Below are 21,456 nucleotides of genomic sequence, written 5' to 3' on the forward strand. Positions count from 1 at the left end.
ACATCCCTGCCATCATGCCACTATTATATGCATCTATAGAGCAATTTAATGCAAGGCACAGCGATGCTACATACAGTAAGCTACTCTTGTATGTTGTGCATCTGGATAGCCATTGTGCTGCAAATATCATGACTATAACTGCTACACGCTGAATGCAATATATATATATATATATATATATATATATATGCAGAAAGATCTGGCATTTCGTCGCTCTGTTTTTCTTTCTTAAACCTACAAAAAAATTGATAGTGTGTCACCAACACACAGTGGGAGCATCAATTGACTTTGTCAGTATACAGCCCAACTATTTTCTTTCACCAACTGCCTTTAGAATATCTGATTTATGTTCTTGAGTTACTCTATTGATTCCTAGCAACACTGTTTAGGTGATAGAACCACTTTAATTAAGAAATAATCATACCGAAATGTTTGGCTCCCGTGAAACAATAAACGTTTCCTCAGTCTGTGTTACTCTTTTCCTTTCTTCTTCAAGTCTACGTCTTTCTTCTAGTTCAATCCTTTGTCTTTCCACTTGTTCAATCCTTCGTTTCTCTTCTTGTTCAAGTCTACGTCTGTCTTCTTCTATTCTACGTTTTTCTTCGTCTTCAACTCTGCGTCTTTCTTCGTCTTCGACTCTGCGTCTTTCTTCGTCTTCGACTCTGCGTCTTTCTTCTAATCTACTGGTTTCTTCTGCATCAACTCTTTCCAGGTTGACAGTGTTGGTAGGACTGGAAGAGCCTTTCTGATTGTACAATGGATTGATTTTGCTTCCGACTCGATTGTAGATAAGAGCACCATTTTCATCTTCACAGAATTGGTTAACCAATTTTGACTCCAAAGCTGTGCAAAGGGAATGAGACAGCTAGTCATGATAACAGTCTTAAGGCCCCCCGATACATCATATTTCCCAACTCGTCCAGAACCACCTATCTACCCACTGAATCTGCAGACCAATGACCATCTCTGATGACCGGTCAGGAAATCCGGGGAATCTGTTCATTTTAAAATACTGAATTTATGGTTATTGACTGTTTTCGAGATTTTCAAACATTTAATATTCCCAGTTCTCCGACGTAGCCATTGCAGGATTTGGACATTGCCACAATCCGTTGGTAAAATATGGGGGCCTTTACTCAACTGTTGCCTAAACATCCCTCAGCAGCCACTATGAAACATTCTCCTATATTTTGGGGTCATTTTTTAAGTCAAGGCAAAAGTAAGAAAATACCTGACCAAAATTACTTCTACTAAATACGTTTTGGGACATATCAGAATCAGAATCAACTTTATTGGCCATGTGTGCTTGCGCACACTAGGAATTTTTTGTGGATTACAGTGCAGCATCAATCAGGGATGAAGGGGGGGGGGGAATTACATACATTACATTAAAAACATTGCGTGCGGGGGACACATGTACCGAGCTGCACATCGCCTAGGCAGCCATCAGCGGCGCCACTGGTCATTGCAGCAGATAGGTGGGCAACAATATCAGCAGGGACAGTACAGTTATCACACGGGAACACATACTCACCAAGCTGCACAGCGCCTAGGCAGCCATCGGCGGCGCCACTGGTCGCTGCAGCAGCCAGGTAGGTAACAGTATGAGCAGAAACAGTACACTTTTAGTGGACACAGTACAGTTATCACACAGGGACACTTACCCACCGAGCTGCACAGCGCCTAGGCAGCCATCAGCGGCGCCATTGGACGTTGCAGCAGCCAGGTAGGTAACAGTATAGGCAAAGACAGTACAGTTATAGCGGACAGTACAGTTATCACACTGGGGACACAGGGTTCCATATGGCTGACTGCACAGTTCCTAGGCAGCCATTTGCGACGCCATCTTCCTGTAGGGGGAGCCAGCATGGGGGGGGGGGGGTGGAAGAGTTGGTCAGTGAGGCTGGGGGAGAGTCAGTGATAGGGGGAGGGAGGGGGGTGCGCTGCCGCAAAGTTCATCCATAGCTAGTGCGGCCTGCTGGGGGTTGGGGGCTTCCGGGGCCCCTGCCGGCCTCTGGGTGTCAATCGTAACCAATGCCCCACACTGTTTAATCTTTTTGCTTATTCTATGATGTGTGTTATATAATCATAGTAGTTGTGTCTTTTTTTTGTGATTCAAAATTATAAGCATGATCACTTCTGTCTTCTGAGCATAGCACACAAATGTTTTCAGAAAGCCGTTTTTCTGTTGTTTGCAAAGACAATCATCTCTGCCAGGTCAAATACATGCATTATTGAAAAGAACAGAATGTACTATAAAATCTGCAGGAGGGTCTGTACAACCCAATAGGCATCTAAAGGGGGAAAATGCCTGTTAGATTAACTAAACGTTGATTTATAAGTACATAATATTTGAAAGCATCTCATGGAGTATAACATACCACAACCCAAAGTCTGTATAAAATCATTACAAATCATGATATTTAGGTCCAAATATAATAGTCTGTGATTTGCAGGCATCATTTTGCAAAATAGTTTTAAAGGGCCAATTTCGTTAAAGACAAAAGTCCAACTGATATTGCCTTAAAACTAATTGTTGCAATAAATGTTGTGACTGTATAGCCAAAACAGTGCTGGTGACTATCACTGGGCGACTAGGCCCAGCGTGTATGGACAGTGATGATCACTATTATCACTGGGGGGAAAGCAGTTTAGTGCATACACAATGAGCGGCTTTCCCCCTGCCCGGTGCTGTCAGCGGGGAGAGGACGGCTTTGCATACTTTGCATAGCGCAGCTCTATGCAAAGCCGTCCTCAAAGCTGCTCATCTGCTGGTAATACCAGCAGATGAACGGCTTTCCCGGCGATGATGCGGGAGTGCGCAGCAGTGCTCACCGCTCATCGCCATACACACTGGGCAGCTTTGAGCTGAAAGCCGCTCAAGCATGCTGTTTGGAGCGGCTTTCAGCTCAGTCACCCATTGTGTATCTGCCTTTAATCGCAGACTAACATTTGGGTCTTAGAAAACATCTTTACTGCCAGGAAAAGTTAAGTAATAAATGGATGTACTCTTGTACCTGTGAGGGTGTTGAAGTCATCAATTAGGAACATGTGCTCTGCATCAGGGTCAGAAGCAATCAGATTCAGCTCCCTTAGGAATTCCTGTTGTGTTGGATCAGTAGCATTAACAATCCCAATGGCATACATTTCTATATTGGCGGCTTGAGCCTCCCGGACAGCTATGTCCAGTTTCACAGCTTCTCTCTTATCCGCCTGACCATCTGTAAGGACGATAGCTACTTTCCTAACACCAGTCCTTGCGCCATAAAATCCTTCCTGTGTAGCTTTCCGTATAGCGGTTCCAGTGTAGGTACCCTCTCCCATGTACAGCATCTTCCTTATTGCCTGCTTTACATCTTGCTGTGTAGTAAACCTGTTCAGTCCAAACTCGAGACGTACTTCTAAACTATACAGGACAAGTCCTATCCGGGTGGCATTTCGTCCTACTGTTACTCGTTCGACAAGATTTGTCACAAAGTCTTTGACAATTTCAAAGTTTTCTGGTCCAACACTCTCAGAACTGTCTATTACCAAGACAAGTTCCATGGGTATCTCTTTACATTTAACACCACAACCTATGGGGAACAAATATAAAATAATTTTAAGCTTAAAGACATTTTGGCAGTGTATGTATTTCAGGTAGTTTTACTGTCACTCTAGTCCAGTGGTTCCCAACCTTTTTTCTCTCCCGTACCCCTTGATTAGGCTTTTCATTGATAAGTACCCCCTCCTCTCATTTTTAAATATGGACAGTACTTAGCGGTATGCGGATCCTTATGCATGTCTTTATATTAAGGAGGAGTAGTATACAGCCAGGAATCATGCCCTTCTGTGTCTAGACACTGGTTGTGTATTATCTCCAGGATTCCCGCTAACACCGGTAGGATTAATGCCGCTGCGTCCTCCACCTTGGTCAGTGCTGGGCAGATGACTGCTGATGTCTGAGGGCAGCATGGGAATAGGGTGACAAACTCATCCCTTTAATCTGGGACACATATTAATTACACAGGTTCTGTGGCAGTTTAAAACCAGGTGAAATGGATACTTGAGGTGTGGCAGTTTAAAACCAGGTGAAAGCCATCCACAGAACCTGTGTAATTAATATGTGTCCCAGATTAAAGGGATGAGTTGGTCACCCTACATGGGAAACTCCCAGTGGATTGCTGGTTAGGCATATGGCACAACATGGTTTGTCTCCATGGCAATGGGTCTTCAGCCATCAAAAGACCTTTTCATCATCCGCCATTACCAATATTATTTTCAAGTACCCCCAACTGGTCTGCAGAGTACCCCCAGGGGTACTAGTACCCCAGGTTGGGAACCACTGCTCTAGTCTACAGTATATTATAAATCACAACACTACACCATACAGGCTGTTGAAGGGTACTGCAAGTCATTGCAAAATGAAACTTGTTTCATTAATAACGCATACCTCCCAACTTTTGTGAAGTTCAAAACGGAACGGCCAAAAGGGGGCATGGTCTATGAAAAGGGGAATAAACGCTGGCGGCCGCGGGCGGGACCACCCCAAAATACCGGGACGGTCCGGCAAAAAACAGGACAGTTGGGAGGTATGATAATGTAAGCCTGTTTTGGAGTTAAATCAGTTAATCAGAAAAGACTTCTTATAATATAATCATGAAGCAGTGTTATTACTTACCACAGATCTCTTTTATCATCTTAATGATATCTTCTCTCTGAGTTTAAAAAATTGTGTTTTAATACTTTATATTGTAAACTACTACAATAAGTACATCTGTAAGCAAATTTATGCCCCCCACAAAATAATGTCACATGCGCTAATTCACTACAAGTGTCACCTTATTTGGGGACAATCTGGTAATTAAAATCTAATAGTCAGTAGAATAGAACAATTCTAAAGCATGTTATTTAACATTTTTAAAGGGCCACCAAGTGTCAACTACTATATGCCAGGCACTTCAAACCACTTGTGGAACCTTATAAATAAAATGTAATCATAATAACTACGATTTGTGATTGTGAGATGGAATATTTTAATAATAACCATGTGTAAGATGTTATTCCCTGCCTCATTAGTCTAAAATATTCCACGCAGAGTCCTTCTTTGATAGTATGGTTTGTTGTACGATTCTCAGAAACACCGGATACCGGTGGACACTGGGCAGCTAATGTACATTGTGCAGCTAATAGATCTCTTTTATGATTATTCATAATTTTATTATCAAATATTCATTGTTGACTTACTGTCAATCCAGCTTCACCTTTAATTCCGGCTCTGCCCTGTAATAATGAAAAGAGCACAAACAGCATTACAGCATGTCAACTAACATGCTAGTATATATGGTCAAATTCTGATTGGGATCAGTCAAACTGTGATGCCTGTCAGTCTACATTAGTTATTTATTTATCATTTATTAACAGTTTCTTATATAGCGCACACATATTCTGCAGCGCTTAAAGAGAATATTTGAACATTCACATCAGTCCCTGCCCCAGTGGAGCTTACACTCTATATTCCCTACCACATGTACACGCACACACAGACAATCTAGGGTTAATTTAGTTGGGAGCCAATGAACCTACCAGTATATTTTTGGATTGTGGGAGGAAACCGGAGTACCCGGAGGAAACCCTTGCAAGCATGGGGAGAATATACAAACTCTGCACTGTTGGGCCATGATGGGAATCAAACCTACTGTATGACCTCAGGACTATGAGGCAGTAATGCTATCCATTACACCATCCATACTGCCCCAATATGTACATGTGTGTATAACAGGTGTGTAACCACTCTGATTGGGCAACATGTACTGTAGTTTGGCCTGACTCGTAAAAGATCAGTTCTAGGCAGTATACTACACCATGTATTCGGCCAGTCTGACTTCTCATATCTGCTCTTAGCAATGTTGTTGGGTTTCATTCAGTATTTTTGCATTGTGTGTCTGAGATCTCGCCCCTTATTACTTTCCTTATACACATTGTGTGCCGGAGATCCCACCCCTTATTACTTTCCTTATACACATTGTGTGCCGGAGATCCCACCCCTTATTACTTTCCTTATACACATTGTGTGCCGGAGATCCCACCCCTTATTACTTTCCTTATACACATTGTGTGCCGGAGATCCCACCCCTTATTACTTTCCTTATACGCATTGTGTGTCAGAGATCCCACCCCTTATTACTTTCCTAATATGCATTGTGTGTCTGTGATCCCACCCCTTATTACTTTCCTTATACACATTGTGTGCCAGAGATCCCACCCCTTATTACTTTCCTTATACCTATTGTGTGTCTGAGATCCCACCCCTTATTACTTTCCTTACATGCATTGTGTGTCAGAGATCCCACCCCTTATTACTTTCCTAATATGCATTGTGTGCCGGAGATCCCACCCCTTATTACTTTCCTTATACACATTGTGTGTCTGAGATCCCATCTCTTATTACTTTCCTTACATGCATTGTGTGTCAGAAATCCCACCCCTTATTACTTTCCTAATATGCATTGTGTGTCTGAGATCCCACCCCTTATTACTTTCCTTACATGCATTGTGTGTCTGAGATCCCACCCCTTATTACTTTCCTAATATGCATTGTGTGTCAGAGATCCCGCCCCTTATTACTTTCCTTACATGCATTGTGTGTCAGAGATCCCACCCCTTATTACTTTCCTTACATGCATTGTGTGTCAGAGATCCCGCCCCTTATTACTTTCCTAATATGCATTGTGTGTCAGAGATCCCGCCCCTTATTACTTTCCTTACATGCATTGTGTGTCAGAGATCCCACCCCTTATTACTTTCCTTACATGCATTGTGTGTCAGAGATCCCACCCCTTATTACTTTCCTAATATGCACTGTGTGTCTGAGATCCTGCCCCTTATTACTTTCATAATATGCATTGTGTGTCTGAGATCTCGCCCCTTATTACTTTCCTAATATGCATTGTGTGTAGGAGATCCCACCCTTGTTACTCCCCTTATATACATTGTGCGTCAGAGATCCCACCCCTTATTACTTTCCTTATATGCATTGTGTGTCAGAGATCCCACCTCTTATTACTTTCCTTATACGCATTGTGTGTCTGAGATCCTGCCCCTTATTATTTTCCTAATATGCATTGTGTGTCTGAGATCTCGCCCCTTATTACTTTCCTAATATGCATTGTGTGTAGGAGATCCCACCCTTGTTACTCCCCTTATATACATTGTGCGTCAGAGATCCCACCCCTTATTACTTTCCTTACAGGCAATGTGTGTCTAAAACCTCACCCGTATTACATTCCTTATATGCATTGGGTAGTATTCAATGCTCTTTTGCGAGCTGTGACAGCAATTGCTCATTGCACATGCCGTTTTCACCTTGCTGGTTTTTACAGGAAGGTGGAAACAGCAAGGCTTGTGACTAATGCAGGGAACCCACTGCATTTAGCCACGGATCTCGACATTTGGGGGAATCCTCGCTGTCCTCCGACAGCGAGGATTCCCCCAGAATGTAGAATAGGGTGAGAGGCCAGTGCGGGGTTAAATGGGGAGGGTCGCTTGTTCTCGGTGATCCTCACTGTTTAACCCCCTGACCGGCCGCATTGAATGTGGCCCATTATGTGTCTGAGCTCTCCCCCCTTATTACTTTCCTTCTATGCATTGTGTGTCTGAGATCCATCTTATCCCTTATTACTTATAACTATTCTGCTGTATTATAAGCTTCTGACATAGCACAATAACTGTTTTTACCAGGTACAGAGATGAGAACATTTTTCAAAACTGTTCCACAATATGTTTTGTTTTATTTCACATTGGCTGTGGAATTTTGATGTACTGTGGAAGAATTAATTTTTACAGTCGAATGCCTCCTGTCATGTTTGTCCTAGACTTCCCAGTTCTACCCCAGTCACACCAGCAGGGGTTAAAGTGAGGGGGGACGGGCTGCGAGGAAGGAACTGAGTTCCACCTCCACCACAGCCTTGAACAGTAATCCTAACAGAAAAGCCTGTCCCATCGGCTTCTTCCTCTGGCACAGCGTATGTGATGTCATGCCATCATTGCCACTGTAGTGAAGAAGAGCCACTTAGAGGAGAAGGCTCTGTGCTTGATGAAGACAGGGTGAGAGGGGGGCTGGAGGGACTCAGATGTGGGAAAGCTGCTGGCGGAACACACAGCATGGAGCTGCTGAGATGTGACAGAGACAGATGTGTATAAGCAGCACAACTGTGGTCATTATTTGCAAATAGGGCACTACTGTGTGATTTAAGATGAATCAAAGGCTCTACATGCGGTGTAATATGTATATTATTGTGCTACTGTGTGTTGTAATTTTAATTGGCATCACTATTGTTTGACCACACCCTTTCCTTGTGGGTCCATTATCCCTTTATGGGAGGTAGGGCACAAATTCCCTGGCAATATTCTAGGCTCAGCCTTAGGAGGGGGTAGGGGAATTCGGTGTTAGGGGAAAGGAGTTCCACCACCTCTCCAAGGCCACTTTAAGCCCTGCACACCAGTAAACAGGATGCTTTTGGTGAAAGACAATTCAAAAACAGCATGTGAAGATTTTATTGGTGGCGCTTTTTAGCCTGTTGTGCTTGGAAATCATTTGCATACAAAATGTAATGTTTGCTAATGTCTGCTCAATAGGTTACGTCTCCCTACCATTTCTCCAGTTGCTCCTGGTTCTCCATTATCACCTTTATCTCCCCTTCTTCCTCTTTCACCAGCAGATCCTCGATCACCCTGAAAAGCAAAACATATTTCCATTTTTGGACTGATAAATGAAAGCTCTGTACCGGGAACTGTGCACACCTTTATAGTCCTTCAGAAGTCGCTGACTCTCCCACACACAGAATCATGTATTCTACTGATAAATACAGTGCCACATGGATCAGCAGACAGGTTTTTACATTATTCACCATCTTGCACTTTAAAAATAGTCAGAGCAAGTATATTTCATCACTTTAGAACTTTCATTCAGTACACACAGAATGTTACAGACACTTTAGAAAAGTTAAAATGGCAGCTCCTAGTTACCAACACTTTAAATTGGTCAGTGTACAATGAATATTCACCACTTTCATACAAATGAATGACATTTTAACAGAACATATTTTCATTTTTGGGGTTTAACTTTTACCTTAAAGTCAGCTTAAAATTCTAACATATTTAATACTGACCTTTGGACCTAGCAGACCTTCTCCTGGTGGACCACGTGGTCCTTGCACGCCTTGAGTTCCTTGTTCTCCCTGAAAGCATATTATGAATAATGTGTTTAAAAACTAAACAGGAGAGAATATTTGGACATAGACCGTATTTTCAAGACATTATAAAGACGATATGGTGAGACAGAAGTGAGTATTGCCTTTACCTTTGCTCCTTGTATGCCTTCCCCTGGTGGTCCCTGAGCTCCAGTCAATCCTGTTTTTCCCACATTTCCCTTTTAAAAGACAAACATTGTTTTGTTTTTTTAACAAAATAGGTCAGTGGTACCAATTCTCTTTAGATTCACGGCACCTGACGGTATCAGAATTTTATTCACGGCACCCCTAGGCCAAAAGTTTGTTATGGAGTAATACATAAATTGTATACTAAATTAAATAAATTGTTTTTATATCACATCTTTAGGTTTATTTATGTAGTGAGGGACAATATCTGCTCCTGTTTGTCCACATAATGTATGACTGGCAGCCACAAGCACTGTTTTGCCTATTACATTGCAGATAATTAATTTGAATTGGTCTTGGACCACCAACCCGAGGCAACCCTGCAAGGGTCCCAAGGTACCCCAGGGTGCCACGATACACAGTTTGGGAATCACTGCCATAGGTAAAGGTTGGGTAGATAAAATATAGAGAAATAATACATAATTATTGTTGTTTGTTTCTTGTGTAGTATTGGCAATGGTACAGAAGAGTCATGGTGCACACCAGCAGATTGCCCAAAGTCCCAGATTGCCCAAAGAACAGCCCAGTACTTAACCAGTGTTTAACGGTCTGGATTAAATACTCAAGTCCCTATATTTTCTCATATCAGAAATATCAGGAAACATTGACTACCCCCTTAGACTCTTTGCATGTAGCATAGCTTGAGCAGAGCATGTATACCACCAGCCAGTGACTGTATGTAGGCAGTGGTGAAGGATGCAGTTGTAGTGTTGTGGATAAGGCGTCTCACTTAATGTGTGTCATTGTGGTGCTCTAACACCGTGGCAAGATGGCGCTTTGCATTTGCTGAAGTACAGGATGCAACCATCTTAGTTGGGGATTGTAGCCTAAAGGCGCCAGTATGTAGACTACTCTGATAATAAAACCAGTCAATTAACCATGAGTGCTCATACATTAATATGATATGGGCCATTTTTCACCCGATTCTGACAAATTGGGCCGAGAAATCTGATGAAGACTGCCCAAATCGTATGTATCTAACCTCCCATTCTGGTCCGATGCATGGTCCCATGTGTATTGGATCGGATCCAGAGATCAAAGTGCTGTACATAAGATTTATTGTATCGGGCAGTGCTTGCTTGAGGTTGCATATGATTTTATACAAAGAAGAAAAGAAAGATTTGTCGTGGTGTGGTGCACCAAATAAATAATCAGACATAAAATTTCACTTTTATTATTATCTTTAAAGCGAGCACAATATTTAAAAAGAAACACATAAATTGACAAACAAGTGAAGATGGTGAGTGGTTATAATTGCCCGTGCGGGCGGGCCGTATGTGCATTGTAACAGTATCAATTGTTATTATATAGCACTTATTCAGCTTTAGCACTCTGTGGAAGTTTGCCCTGAGGAAGCGGATAGTGGAAACACTCGCTCGGCACCTTCAGCTATTCGGGCGTGTTGTCCGTGTGTGTATGTGTGTTTAATCCCGACTCTCAGACTCTTAGCGCTAGCCCCTATCAGGGCTGCCACTGTGCTGCATGTCTCCTGTTCTGCCTGTGTATCTGGTGCATATAGGTTTCCATAAGATAGCGTGTTTTAGCACCGGTTACAATTAACCCCTGAGGCGTCAGAGCCCAATGCTGGTGATTGTTAACCCCATGATATCTGAGACTCTGGGGGAAATGTAATTGGATGAGATTCAGAAAGTGAGAGATTTGGTAAGAAATCTCCAGTTTTTTTTAAAGCGGCAATAATTTATACTGCAAAACTGTCTGATTTTGCAGTGTAAATGATTGCCGTTTAAAAAAAACTGGAGATTTCTTACCAAATCTCTCATCTAATAAATGTCACCCAGTATGTCTCAGTGCCATCACTTATGTAGATACAAAAAAGCTCCTGTGCATGCAATTGGTTGCAGGGGCAAACGCAGGATTTTCAGAAGGGGGTTTCCAGAGAGGGGCGGAACAAAGCACAGAGATGGACACTTAGTTGACCCAGTATATGCCGGGTCAGTTAAAGTATTATAGATAGACCAAATGTATATAAATAATAATAATAATAACATATATATATATATATATATATATATATATATATATATATATATATATATATATATATATATACATACATACATACATACACACACACATAACAGCAGTGTATACCCCTGGGCATAGCAATGTATTGGGGCCCCTACTGATCCTCCAGCGGTAGGGGTGGGGGAAGCTTTGATGTCCCGCGGGTGGTGGGGTATTATATCAACCGCTCAGCATGTAGGGCCTCGATCAGTAATTTTCACTAATTACCCCTTTACTGCACAGATGGTGGGAGATGAGGTGGGAGAAGGGGGTATTGGGCTGAATGAAGGGGCCCTGACACATAACTTCCAGGGTGGTAGAGGATGTTTAATATGCAGAGGAGGGGTGTATAGTGGAGTGGGCTTATTATTCATAATTTTCTGGTGGAAGGACAGCTTGCTTGACTACAGATATCTCCAGTTCCTGGAACTAGATTTATTAGCTTTTAATGGAATTAAAAACTAGAGAATCCCACCTACCAATCTGCCAATGAGAATATAATACTACATACCAGGTGTGTGGAGCTGGAGCAGTAACCAGCTGCTGGAAGGCTGATATCTCTGGTTCTCGGCAGAGTAGAGACAAGCTACTAGTGTCTATTAAAGAGGGAGAGTCCCAGCTTTTGGAATATATCCTCAGAATAACTCTAATGCCGCCCATACACGTCCCGATGCGGGCGTGCGTTGTGGGCTTAAATAGCATCCATCACATCGCATTGCAAGCCTTGTGCATGCCTTGTGCATGCAATGCGATGCGATGTGATAAAAAGCAAGTACAAAAAGTGTGTGCAGCACATACTTTTTGTACTGTGCGATGAGGTGCCGCGGGAGCGCGCACCTCAAAGCCCGCATCGCACAGCCCGCATCGGGACGTGTATGGCCACCTTAAGTTAGACAGAACCTGAAATATCTGCCTGGGAAGAGCAATTAACAAGCTTGGATGGGGACCACTGCTTTGAAGTCAGATATATCCGGTTTCCCAGGGCCAATTTTTTAAATTATTGTACCTATGGAAAGAGGGGACCCTCAGCTTTTAGTCTGTGGCCCTTAGATTCCTGGGGGGGTTTCTGGGTACTCAGAAACCCCCCCTGCATGCGCTACTGGGTTGACACCAATATTTACCTTAATATACGTGTAAATTAAGCCCATATAACATATTTACAGGCTTCAGCGGCAGGATAATTACCAGACAGAGGCAAAGGAGACGTGGCTACAATTGTTTCAATTTTCTCTTAAAAGAGATACAAATTGTTTCTTCTGCACTAGCAGTACTGAATCTTCTCATATAAAGGCATAAGAAACATTGTTACAATTAATATAATCTTGCTCTTGAGGAGACATAAAGCCATTTCCCGGCACAAAGAGTAACGAACTCCCTCTATATCTAGTGATAAGATATCCCTGCTGGGCATAATCACTTTTTTAACATATAAAAGGAGATAGTAATAAACCCCTATGAGAATTCCACAGAGTGCTAAAGCTGAATAAGTGCTGTACAATAACAATTGATACTGTTACAAACACACACGGCCCGTCCGCACGGGCAATTTTAAACACTCACAATCTTCACTTGTTTGTCAATTTATGTGTTTCTTTTTAAATATTTTGCTTGTTCTAAAGATAAAAGTTACATTTATGTCTGATTATTTATTTGGTGCACCACCCCACGAAAAATCTTTCTTTTCTTCTTTGTATAACGTGATTTATAATTTGTCTGTGGTAGCACACCCCTGAATCCACCTTTACCTACCGGTCTTGATAAAGAATAAACAGGGGGCCTCTATATCATCTGTAACCATTTATTACACACAGTCTTGTGCGATTGTATCAAACACAATCTCCCTCGGTTGCATATGATACATTGTATCCTAAAGGACCACATACAATGTATCGTATGCGGTCCAGCCGCTGGGGAGTCCAGCAGACAGTTGCAGAGGTATTGCATGCGAGGCTTCATGCGACTCCTCAAGTAAGTGTATGGGGGCCTTATGAGACAATATTGTGTTATATTGCATTTTATCATTATAGTGCTCCTTTTGCAATTAGTTATCTCTCTAGGAAACACATCATGCAGCATTTCATTGATGTTCTGTATTAACAGATGATCAAATACTGTATGTAGAAGATTGTACAGTAGATACAAATAATGTACCTTGTTCAATATTATTTTTAGGGATAAAAACCTGCATAAAAACTATGCTACACAAATATACCAAAAACTGTAAAAAAAAACACACACCAGCACATCAGCAATTATATATTGTTTCATAAGGAACGTTATTTGGAATAAAGCCTTATCCATGTCACAGAACAGTGCTCAAAATGAGGTTAAAAAATCAGTGCAGATTTTTGCTTTTAAATAAAGTGAACACATTTTGAATTAAGCAGATTTTATAAATCACTTTACTTACTTTTGGTCCTTGTAAACCTTCACCTGGAGGACCAGGGAGACCAAGAGGACCTCTGAAACCCGGGTCACCCTATGAAGAAAATATGGTCATTAATAACTGAAGCATTTCAAATAGTTGAGGTTTCATAGTTGAAGAACATTTGGATTTTATTAAAATAATTTGACCTCTATTATGTCTTACAAGTTGAAGATCTATTAAAGTAATTATAGAAATGTTAACTCCTGTTGGGTTCTGCAATTGTGACCCTTATTTACTTGGTATAACATCTCACCTTTGTAAAGCGCAACGGAATATGCTGCGCCATATAAGAAACTGTTAATAAATAAATAAATAAATTGGTATCAAATATTGAAAAATTACTCAACCAGAATCAATTAAACTAATGCTGGGCATATACTGTTCAATAAAACAGTATATTGCCACGACCGATCAGTAATTATAAATCTGTCGGACATGCGAAATCACTGTCCAATAGATTTGATAATTGGTCGGCTGCATCTGGCAGTATATGCATCTGGCAGTATATGTCATGACCGCCTGCCTGACATTTCCCTTGTTCCATCTACTGTATGTAGGGGAACAGGGGAATGTTTCTTCCCCAGGGGAGGAATTCATATATTGTGGCTAGAAATCTCATAGTGAAAGACCACAATAGCTGATCCATGATGACATGTGCTGATCCAACGCTAGCTATTCCATTGCTGAGAACAGGTCCCGGGCCGCTTCAACCCTGCTTACCTGTTCAAGATGTAAAATCCAAGCTCTAAAGTTGAAAAGGCGTGGCATAGTGGTACATCCCCTTTTCTGCACTCTGGGGGTATACCCAACGTTCCCAGAGATGCTGGGCTGCTCCCAGAGACTCTACCTGCAATGCTATCTCCTACTCACTGGAAGCAGCCAGGCACTGAATAATAATGTAACAGTGTGGTCCACACCCTCTGCACCCCCCCATGACACCACTAATGCAGTCATATTAAAAGTATTATATAATTTTTTAGATTACTCATCCTAAAGTGAACTTATAGGCCAACTCAGTTCCCCCTGACTAACTAACCTCGAACACAGTCACTTTTTAGCCATTTCCTATCAAAAAGTAATATTGCCAGTTGCTAGTACATTGTTAGTACATCTGATTTATATTGTACCTTTGGTCCTGGTAATCCAAAGCCTTCTTGTCCTGGTTCACCTGGAGGTCCTGGAAGGCCAGGCATTCCCTAAATGAGATAGTTGGGCATCAGGAAGTTCAATAGGTCTATATAAATGTTTAAAGGTCATCAATAGAAGTGAGGCAACATGGTATCTTATGTACCTAATCAATGGGCTATGTTGTACTTACAGTTGGTCCTGCAAATCCATCTCCCTTAGGTCCGTATGGCCCGGGTGGTCCCGGATTTCCCCTATCACCCTATGGAAAGTAAAATACACTTTGCTTTTAGCAATCTATTAAGGTGTAAAAATATTGAGTATTTCTTTTTTTTCTGATTAAACCAAGAGTTATTGCACATGATGTCAAGTAAAGAATATGTAGATGTATATATATATATATATATATATATATATACGTTTTCAATGATGTATGAATTACAAAAATATGTTAAGTCACTTTAATCAATGGTATGGGGATTTATATTAATCCAAGCAAACATATTTCCCAGTTTGTAATGAATTAAATATGCATATTTTACGTAAATCTAAGAAATAGGTAAATATAAATTAGTAATCGGAATAAAGATTATTGAGACATTTCCTCTACGTACTATTAGTCCCTGTATGCATAACCATCTACCATATTACCTTTGGGCCAGCAATGCCAATTCCAGGTTCTCCAATTAGACCCTGTAGACCAGGTGAGCCGAGATCTCCCTTGAATAATACAAATAATTAATTATGTAAATATGGACAATGGAATGTTAACAAAACCCTAATTTTGAAAAAGGTCTACAAGTATCGCTGGGTTTCCCTGAGTAATTTATCATTTCTTTATGGTCCTTCTGCTCATGACAACAATTGGATGGACAATGCCACTGTTTAATTTGAGTTCCAATTTATTTATTGTGTCTAGTTAGACTGCCAACAGGAAGACCCGATATTGGCCGACATACAATAGGTGACATGGTCAAAAGGTCGACATGTAAAAGGATGTCTGTTCTTCTGATCGATAGGTTCAAAAGGACAACATGAGGGGGGGCGTGGCCTGACGGAGGTGCAGAGAGGACGCCATTCTGCAGAGCTCCCAAATATCGCCCTCTAGAAGACACCCTGAGGCTGCTCTAATTCACCCCCTGCCAGACACCCACCTTGTTTACCAGGCGGGGACCCCCCAGCGAGGAGACTCGAAGCGCTGCGGAGCCGGGGGCTGGAGAGATCCAGCCTCGCAGGTTGCGGCCTGAGACCCAGGGGAAGCAGCGGCCTCAATTACAGGCAGCCATCCGGCGGTCGAGCTCCACTGCCCGCGCGCGGCGCGCCCCGGACCGGGAGCGCATCGGCGGGCACCCAGCGACAAGCGGAGGCCCCCACTACACCAGGGAAGGTGCACCCCTATCACCCAGCTCAGCAGGCGGCCTGGGGAGAGCCTGGGGCTCCGCCGCCATCCATCCCAGCTCTCGCGGCGGCCATTTTGGATCCGGCCGGCAGCTGCCCAAACAGCCTGGCAGCGCGTGAAAGGTGCAGCAAATGCGGAAGGGTTGGTGCTGGACCTCCCTGCACAACCCGAGCCAAAGGTACTGATTGCCCCTGTTCCCCCTACGCAGATTTCAGAGTCCCCGGGGTTTGGGACCATCCCCAGGGCACCACCTTTCTAGGTAGAGGTGACACCTGGCCCCTCCTGAGCTCCCTTTGGCCACAGCTGCACAAACCCAAATTTCAGCATCTGTAACTCACCCCCGGCCAAACCACGCAGCATCAGGACCGGGTAACCCACAGACCCGGTGCCTGGAACTTCGGCCCGTCATATCAGAAATCTGCACCCCCAGGGCTCTCAACTGGCCGAAATTCACCTTCACCTGCCCCACTAAACGGCTGCTTAGAGCTGTCACCCTTCAAGAAAGGTCATACTGCCTACAAGAACTGTAACCAAATAAGGGTCGGGGTCACCCCTCCAAGGGTCACAGGAGAAGACAAAATATAAGCCCACTTTCGGTCACAATCAGTGAAGGGCCTGATTCGGGAATAAATTTCATACACCTGGACATAGTAACAAAATGTAATCACTTCCAAGAGCCCATGAACACATCTGCTTCATAGATGGTACAACACTGCCACCCAGAGGCCTTTCTCTGCAATACCCTTGAAATTTGACTTTTGAGCTCCCACACTTTCTACATTGTGAAGTGTCATCCCAAATTTGTCACAGCTACTGCAGGAGCATGCTAGCATCAGTGATGTTCTAATCCACCTCCATGCTGGTCCACCCGGAGCCTCTGCAAATTAATACCGGCTTACCGCCCGCATATTGTTCTCACTACCATGTCCAGGCAGCAGCAGAATAAAACAAAAAAAAACGCCCAACAGGGCATCATGCAACATCTATCCCGCACAGCCTCCGGCCCAATATCAGACTCCTCCCCCTCCTCACCAATGAACGAAAATGGCCAATCAGTCTCCCCAGACGCCTCATTCGCCACCAAAGAAGATATCCAGGCGATAATGTCGGAGTTTAGTAAAACCATCACTAATAACTTCCAACAAATGTTCACTGACTTGAGAAAAGACATATCTTCCCTTTCCACCCGCACAACTGGCCTGGAAACCAAGGTTGAATCACACGCCAGGGATTTACAAGTTTTCTCTCAGGATATAAACTTTCTGTACCGCGAAGTGGAATTCCTACGCGACAAAAATGAAGATCTTGAAAATAGGGAAAGACGATGCAACCTCCGCATTCGCAACATCCCGGAATCCGTCGCACCCAAAGATCTCGATCCATATCTACACCGTCTATTTTACAAATTGGTCCCCACTCTGAAGGATCAGCCCCTAAACATCGAACGGGCACACAGAGCACTACGCCCAAAACCAAAAGATGGGGAACCCCCTCGAGATGTGGTTTTGAAATTCCTTTCATTCAAAGTCAAGGACCAGATCTCATTCTCCTGTAGAACGCTGCCCCATATCTTATTCGAGGACTCCCACCTACAGATTTTCCAAGATCTGGCCCCATCTACTATTATCAAAAGGAGAGAAATGAGAGACACCACCAAGGCCCTCCGTGACAATGGATATAAATACAAATGGGGATTCCCATTCCGTCTAATAGTCGAGGTGAATGGACGACAAGTCACAGTGAGGGACCCCAAGGAAGGGAAGGAACTGCTCCACAGACTTAATCTCTACGAAGCAGACACCAGTATGACCGCCAACGACCCCGGGAGCTCCTGAGCCAGACTGGCACGACTCCTCCACAAAGTTGACGTAAAGTATTAACGGGCTGCGTCCCCCAGTCAGTTAGTAGTCATTTGCTTTCTTACTTATTCTAGGGACTAGGGTTTCTCACAGGAGTAACCAGATGACCCTCTACTGACACTTTTCTTGACAGACTGCCTCTGGGGTGGGGGATGTGGTCCTCCACAAGGCTTGTCCCCTGCGCCCAGGCGCGAGGGACAAACATCCTCCCGTTCCTTATCCACACAGTTATAGATGTTTCTCACTAGTAATCTGTGCGGACTATGTTACTATTCATGTATTCTGTTGTATGGTTATAAGTTCAAATGTTACACAAATTCTTTAAATGTTAACAATTGCAGGCCTCTCTGTATCATGGCTCCGGGTGGACGGGCTGAGGCTCTGTCTCCGTTCGGCCACCCTCCTCCATCATTAGGGACTACTGCAAAGGTTGGGACTCTCTTTCCCGCCTTCTCTAAATTTATCTAGTTCACAGTTAGTAAGCACTCCCTACTAGCGGGTCCATTAGGTTCGCTTACCAGGTTAGGCTTACCTGTTATCCCTAAGGACCCGTTCAAGGAGCTCCTCGGGCCCCCATCTGAGGTCCCCAGGATTCTCTTTTTCACTCTACACCTTTTTCCATTCTCTCATTTCTATTTCTTTCCCACGTTTCCCCCTTTATCCCATTCCCACCCCCCACATCCACCCTCCCTTGGTTACCGGTCCCCGCAGGACGGTCGACCGGCAACTTGCACCCCACCAACATGCCCATTAACGTGATCTCTCAAAATGTCAAGGGGTTAAACACCCCACACAAGAGATCCCTACTATATCGCACACTCAACTCACTGCATGGCGATATTGCGTTCATACAAGAAACACACTTCAAGCAAAACGCACATCCCTCACTAGTTTCTAGACGGTTCCCCACAGTGATATACTCCTCCCACTGCACCAAAAAAAACGGAGTTGCAATAATGGTTCGCTCTACAATACCGCTGCAGATTAACACCACTAAAATAGATAGAGAGGGACGGTACATCATCCTGGTTTGTCAGTTAGGTCCCCAGTTCATGACTCTGGTGAATTTATATGCACCAAATACGGGTCAGGGGCTCTTTTTTCGAAAACTTTTCTTAGAACTTCAAACTATCCGCAAAGGCGCACTATTGATTGGCGGGGATTTTAATACGGTTATATCACCCGACCTAGACAAAAGCAAACCCACGAGCCAGCATCAACACAGCCATCCCCCGGGCAACCTTAGGAAACACATGTCCGAGGCTGGTCTCTTTGACACATGGCGGGCCCACTACCCGACCTCCAAAGATTACACTTTCTTCTCGAACCCCCACAGGACTTACTCGCGCATAGACATGATTATGGGTTGTAGTAGTATATTACAGTCACTGCTAAAAGTGGACATTCTTCCCAATGTTTGGTCGGACCACTCAAGCGTCTTAGCTACTATAGACCCACTGGGTACACAGAAAGGCCTTCAGACCTGGAGGCTGAATGAAACCCTCCTTCGCATACCCCAATTTAAAGATCAAATTAACACCCAGATTCAAGATTACTTTCAAACTAACCTCACAGACGATATCCCCATGCCCACAGTATGGGAAGCACACAAGGCGGTGATTAGAGGAGCAATAATTAAATATGCCACTCACAGGAAAAAGACTCAAAACGAAAAGATCTCCTCTCTCACCTCTCAACTCTCCCAACTAGAACAGACACACAAACAATCCCACTCCCCCACCGTTCTTACACAGATCCAAGGGGTCAGGGGGGAACTGCAATCCATTCTAGCGGAACGCACAGAGAAGTCTCTCAGGTATTTAAACCAAAGATTTTATGAGAAAAATAACAAGTCAGACTCACTTCTGGCAGCAAAACTTAGAGCCCAGAGAGCATCCCAAACTATCTATGCAATACGTAATGACCAACACACACTTAGTTACGACCCCGGCCACATAAATGATTCCTTCTACAAATACTACAAATCCCTTTACAACTTGAAAGAACCGGCTTCTGGCCCTTCTTTACCATCAGCATTAGCACAGGAATACTTGGACACGTGTCACCTCCCCAAGCTCTCGGAATCAGCCATTGACTCACTCAACTCCCCCATATCACCAGAGGAATTAACTAGGGCATTACAAACACAGAAACCGTCGAAGGCCCCAGGCCCTGATGGGTTTCCCATGTCCTATTACAAGTCCTTCTCAGGCTCACTGACTCCACAACTAGCGGTGTTATTCAACAAAATCATGCAGGGGGAGAGGTTCCACACTGACTCAATGAAATCCGCAATCATAGTACTACCTAAACCAGGCAAGGATCCAACTTGTTGCACAAGCTATAGGCCAATATCACTCATCAATGCAGACATAAAGCTTTTCGCAAAAGTTTTGGCCACAAGACTAAACTCCTATCTTACCTCGTTGATAGACGCAGATCAAGTGGGCTTTGTACCCACAAGACAAGCTCTAGACAACACGAGACGAGCTATTGACCTGATCTCGTACATCAACAAGACTAAATCCCCAGCGGTCATGCTCTCCTTAGATGCAGAAAAGGCCTTTGATCGTCTTTCCTGGCCTTTCATGTTTCATGCGTTGAGGACATATGGCCTCGGGGGAAGCTTTCTTTCTGCCATACAGGCTTTGTATCACGGACCGAGAGCAGTGGTCTCTACTAATGGCATCACCTCCCAACCCTTCAATCTGGGAAATGGCACCAGACAAGGTTGCCCTTTATCCCCCCTGTTATATGCCCTCAGTATTGAACCACTAGCAGCCCACATCAGAAAAAACCAAGATATTCAGGGGATAAATGTACGGGGCTCCCAATACAAAATATCCCTATTCGCAGACGACGTCCTGCTATCTATATCTTCCCCACTGACTTCACTCCCAAACTTACAGGCCGCACTAACACTATACGGTGATCTATCAGGTCACAAAGTAAATATCTCAAAGTCAGAAGCACTGGCTTTTCATCTATCAAGCTCCACTATGGAAACACTAGAATCAAACTTCAATTACATTTGGCGCCCTCAATCGATTAAATATCTGGGAATACAGATAACAAAACATTTTGGTCAACTTTTTAAAGCTAACTATATCCCCCTTCTAAACTCCATAAAAAGAGACCTTATAAATTGGACCCCCTTATGCATATCCTGGACGGGCCGGATAAACACGATCAAAATGAACATAC

At 43.4% G+C, this 21,456-nt stretch overlaps 1 protein-coding gene across 1 annotated transcript in view; it reads right to left on the reverse strand.

Moving 5' to 3' along the window:
* Nucleotides 1–21,456, reverse strand: part of COL28A1 (collagen type XXVIII alpha 1 chain) — a 75,579-nt gene that overhangs the window by 10,019 nt on the left and 44,104 nt on the right. The window contains exons 22-32 of the mRNA XM_083155036.1: nucleotides 15,646–15,714; nucleotides 15,188–15,256; nucleotides 14,997–15,065; nucleotides 13,852–13,920; nucleotides 9,341–9,409; nucleotides 9,150–9,218; nucleotides 8,622–8,712; nucleotides 5,227–5,255; nucleotides 4,661–4,697; nucleotides 3,018–3,575; nucleotides 425–843 (exon numbers count right to left, since the gene is read on the reverse strand). Of these exons, the coding sequence (XP_083011162.1) occupies nucleotides 425–843; nucleotides 3,018–3,575; nucleotides 4,661–4,697; nucleotides 5,227–5,255; nucleotides 8,622–8,712; nucleotides 9,150–9,218; nucleotides 9,341–9,409; nucleotides 13,852–13,920; nucleotides 14,997–15,065; nucleotides 15,188–15,256; nucleotides 15,646–15,714 (1,548 nt within the window). The remainder of the gene's footprint in view (nucleotides 1–424; nucleotides 844–3,017; nucleotides 3,576–4,660; nucleotides 4,698–5,226; nucleotides 5,256–8,621; nucleotides 8,713–9,149; nucleotides 9,219–9,340; nucleotides 9,410–13,851; nucleotides 13,921–14,996; nucleotides 15,066–15,187; nucleotides 15,257–15,645; nucleotides 15,715–21,456) is intronic.

Source organism: Crinia signifera, chromosome 7 (assembly GCF_055691185.1).
Source record: "Crinia signifera chromosome 7, ASM5569118v1, whole genome shotgun sequence".
Lineage (NCBI taxonomy): Eukaryota > Metazoa > Chordata > Amphibia > Anura > Myobatrachidae > Crinia > Crinia signifera.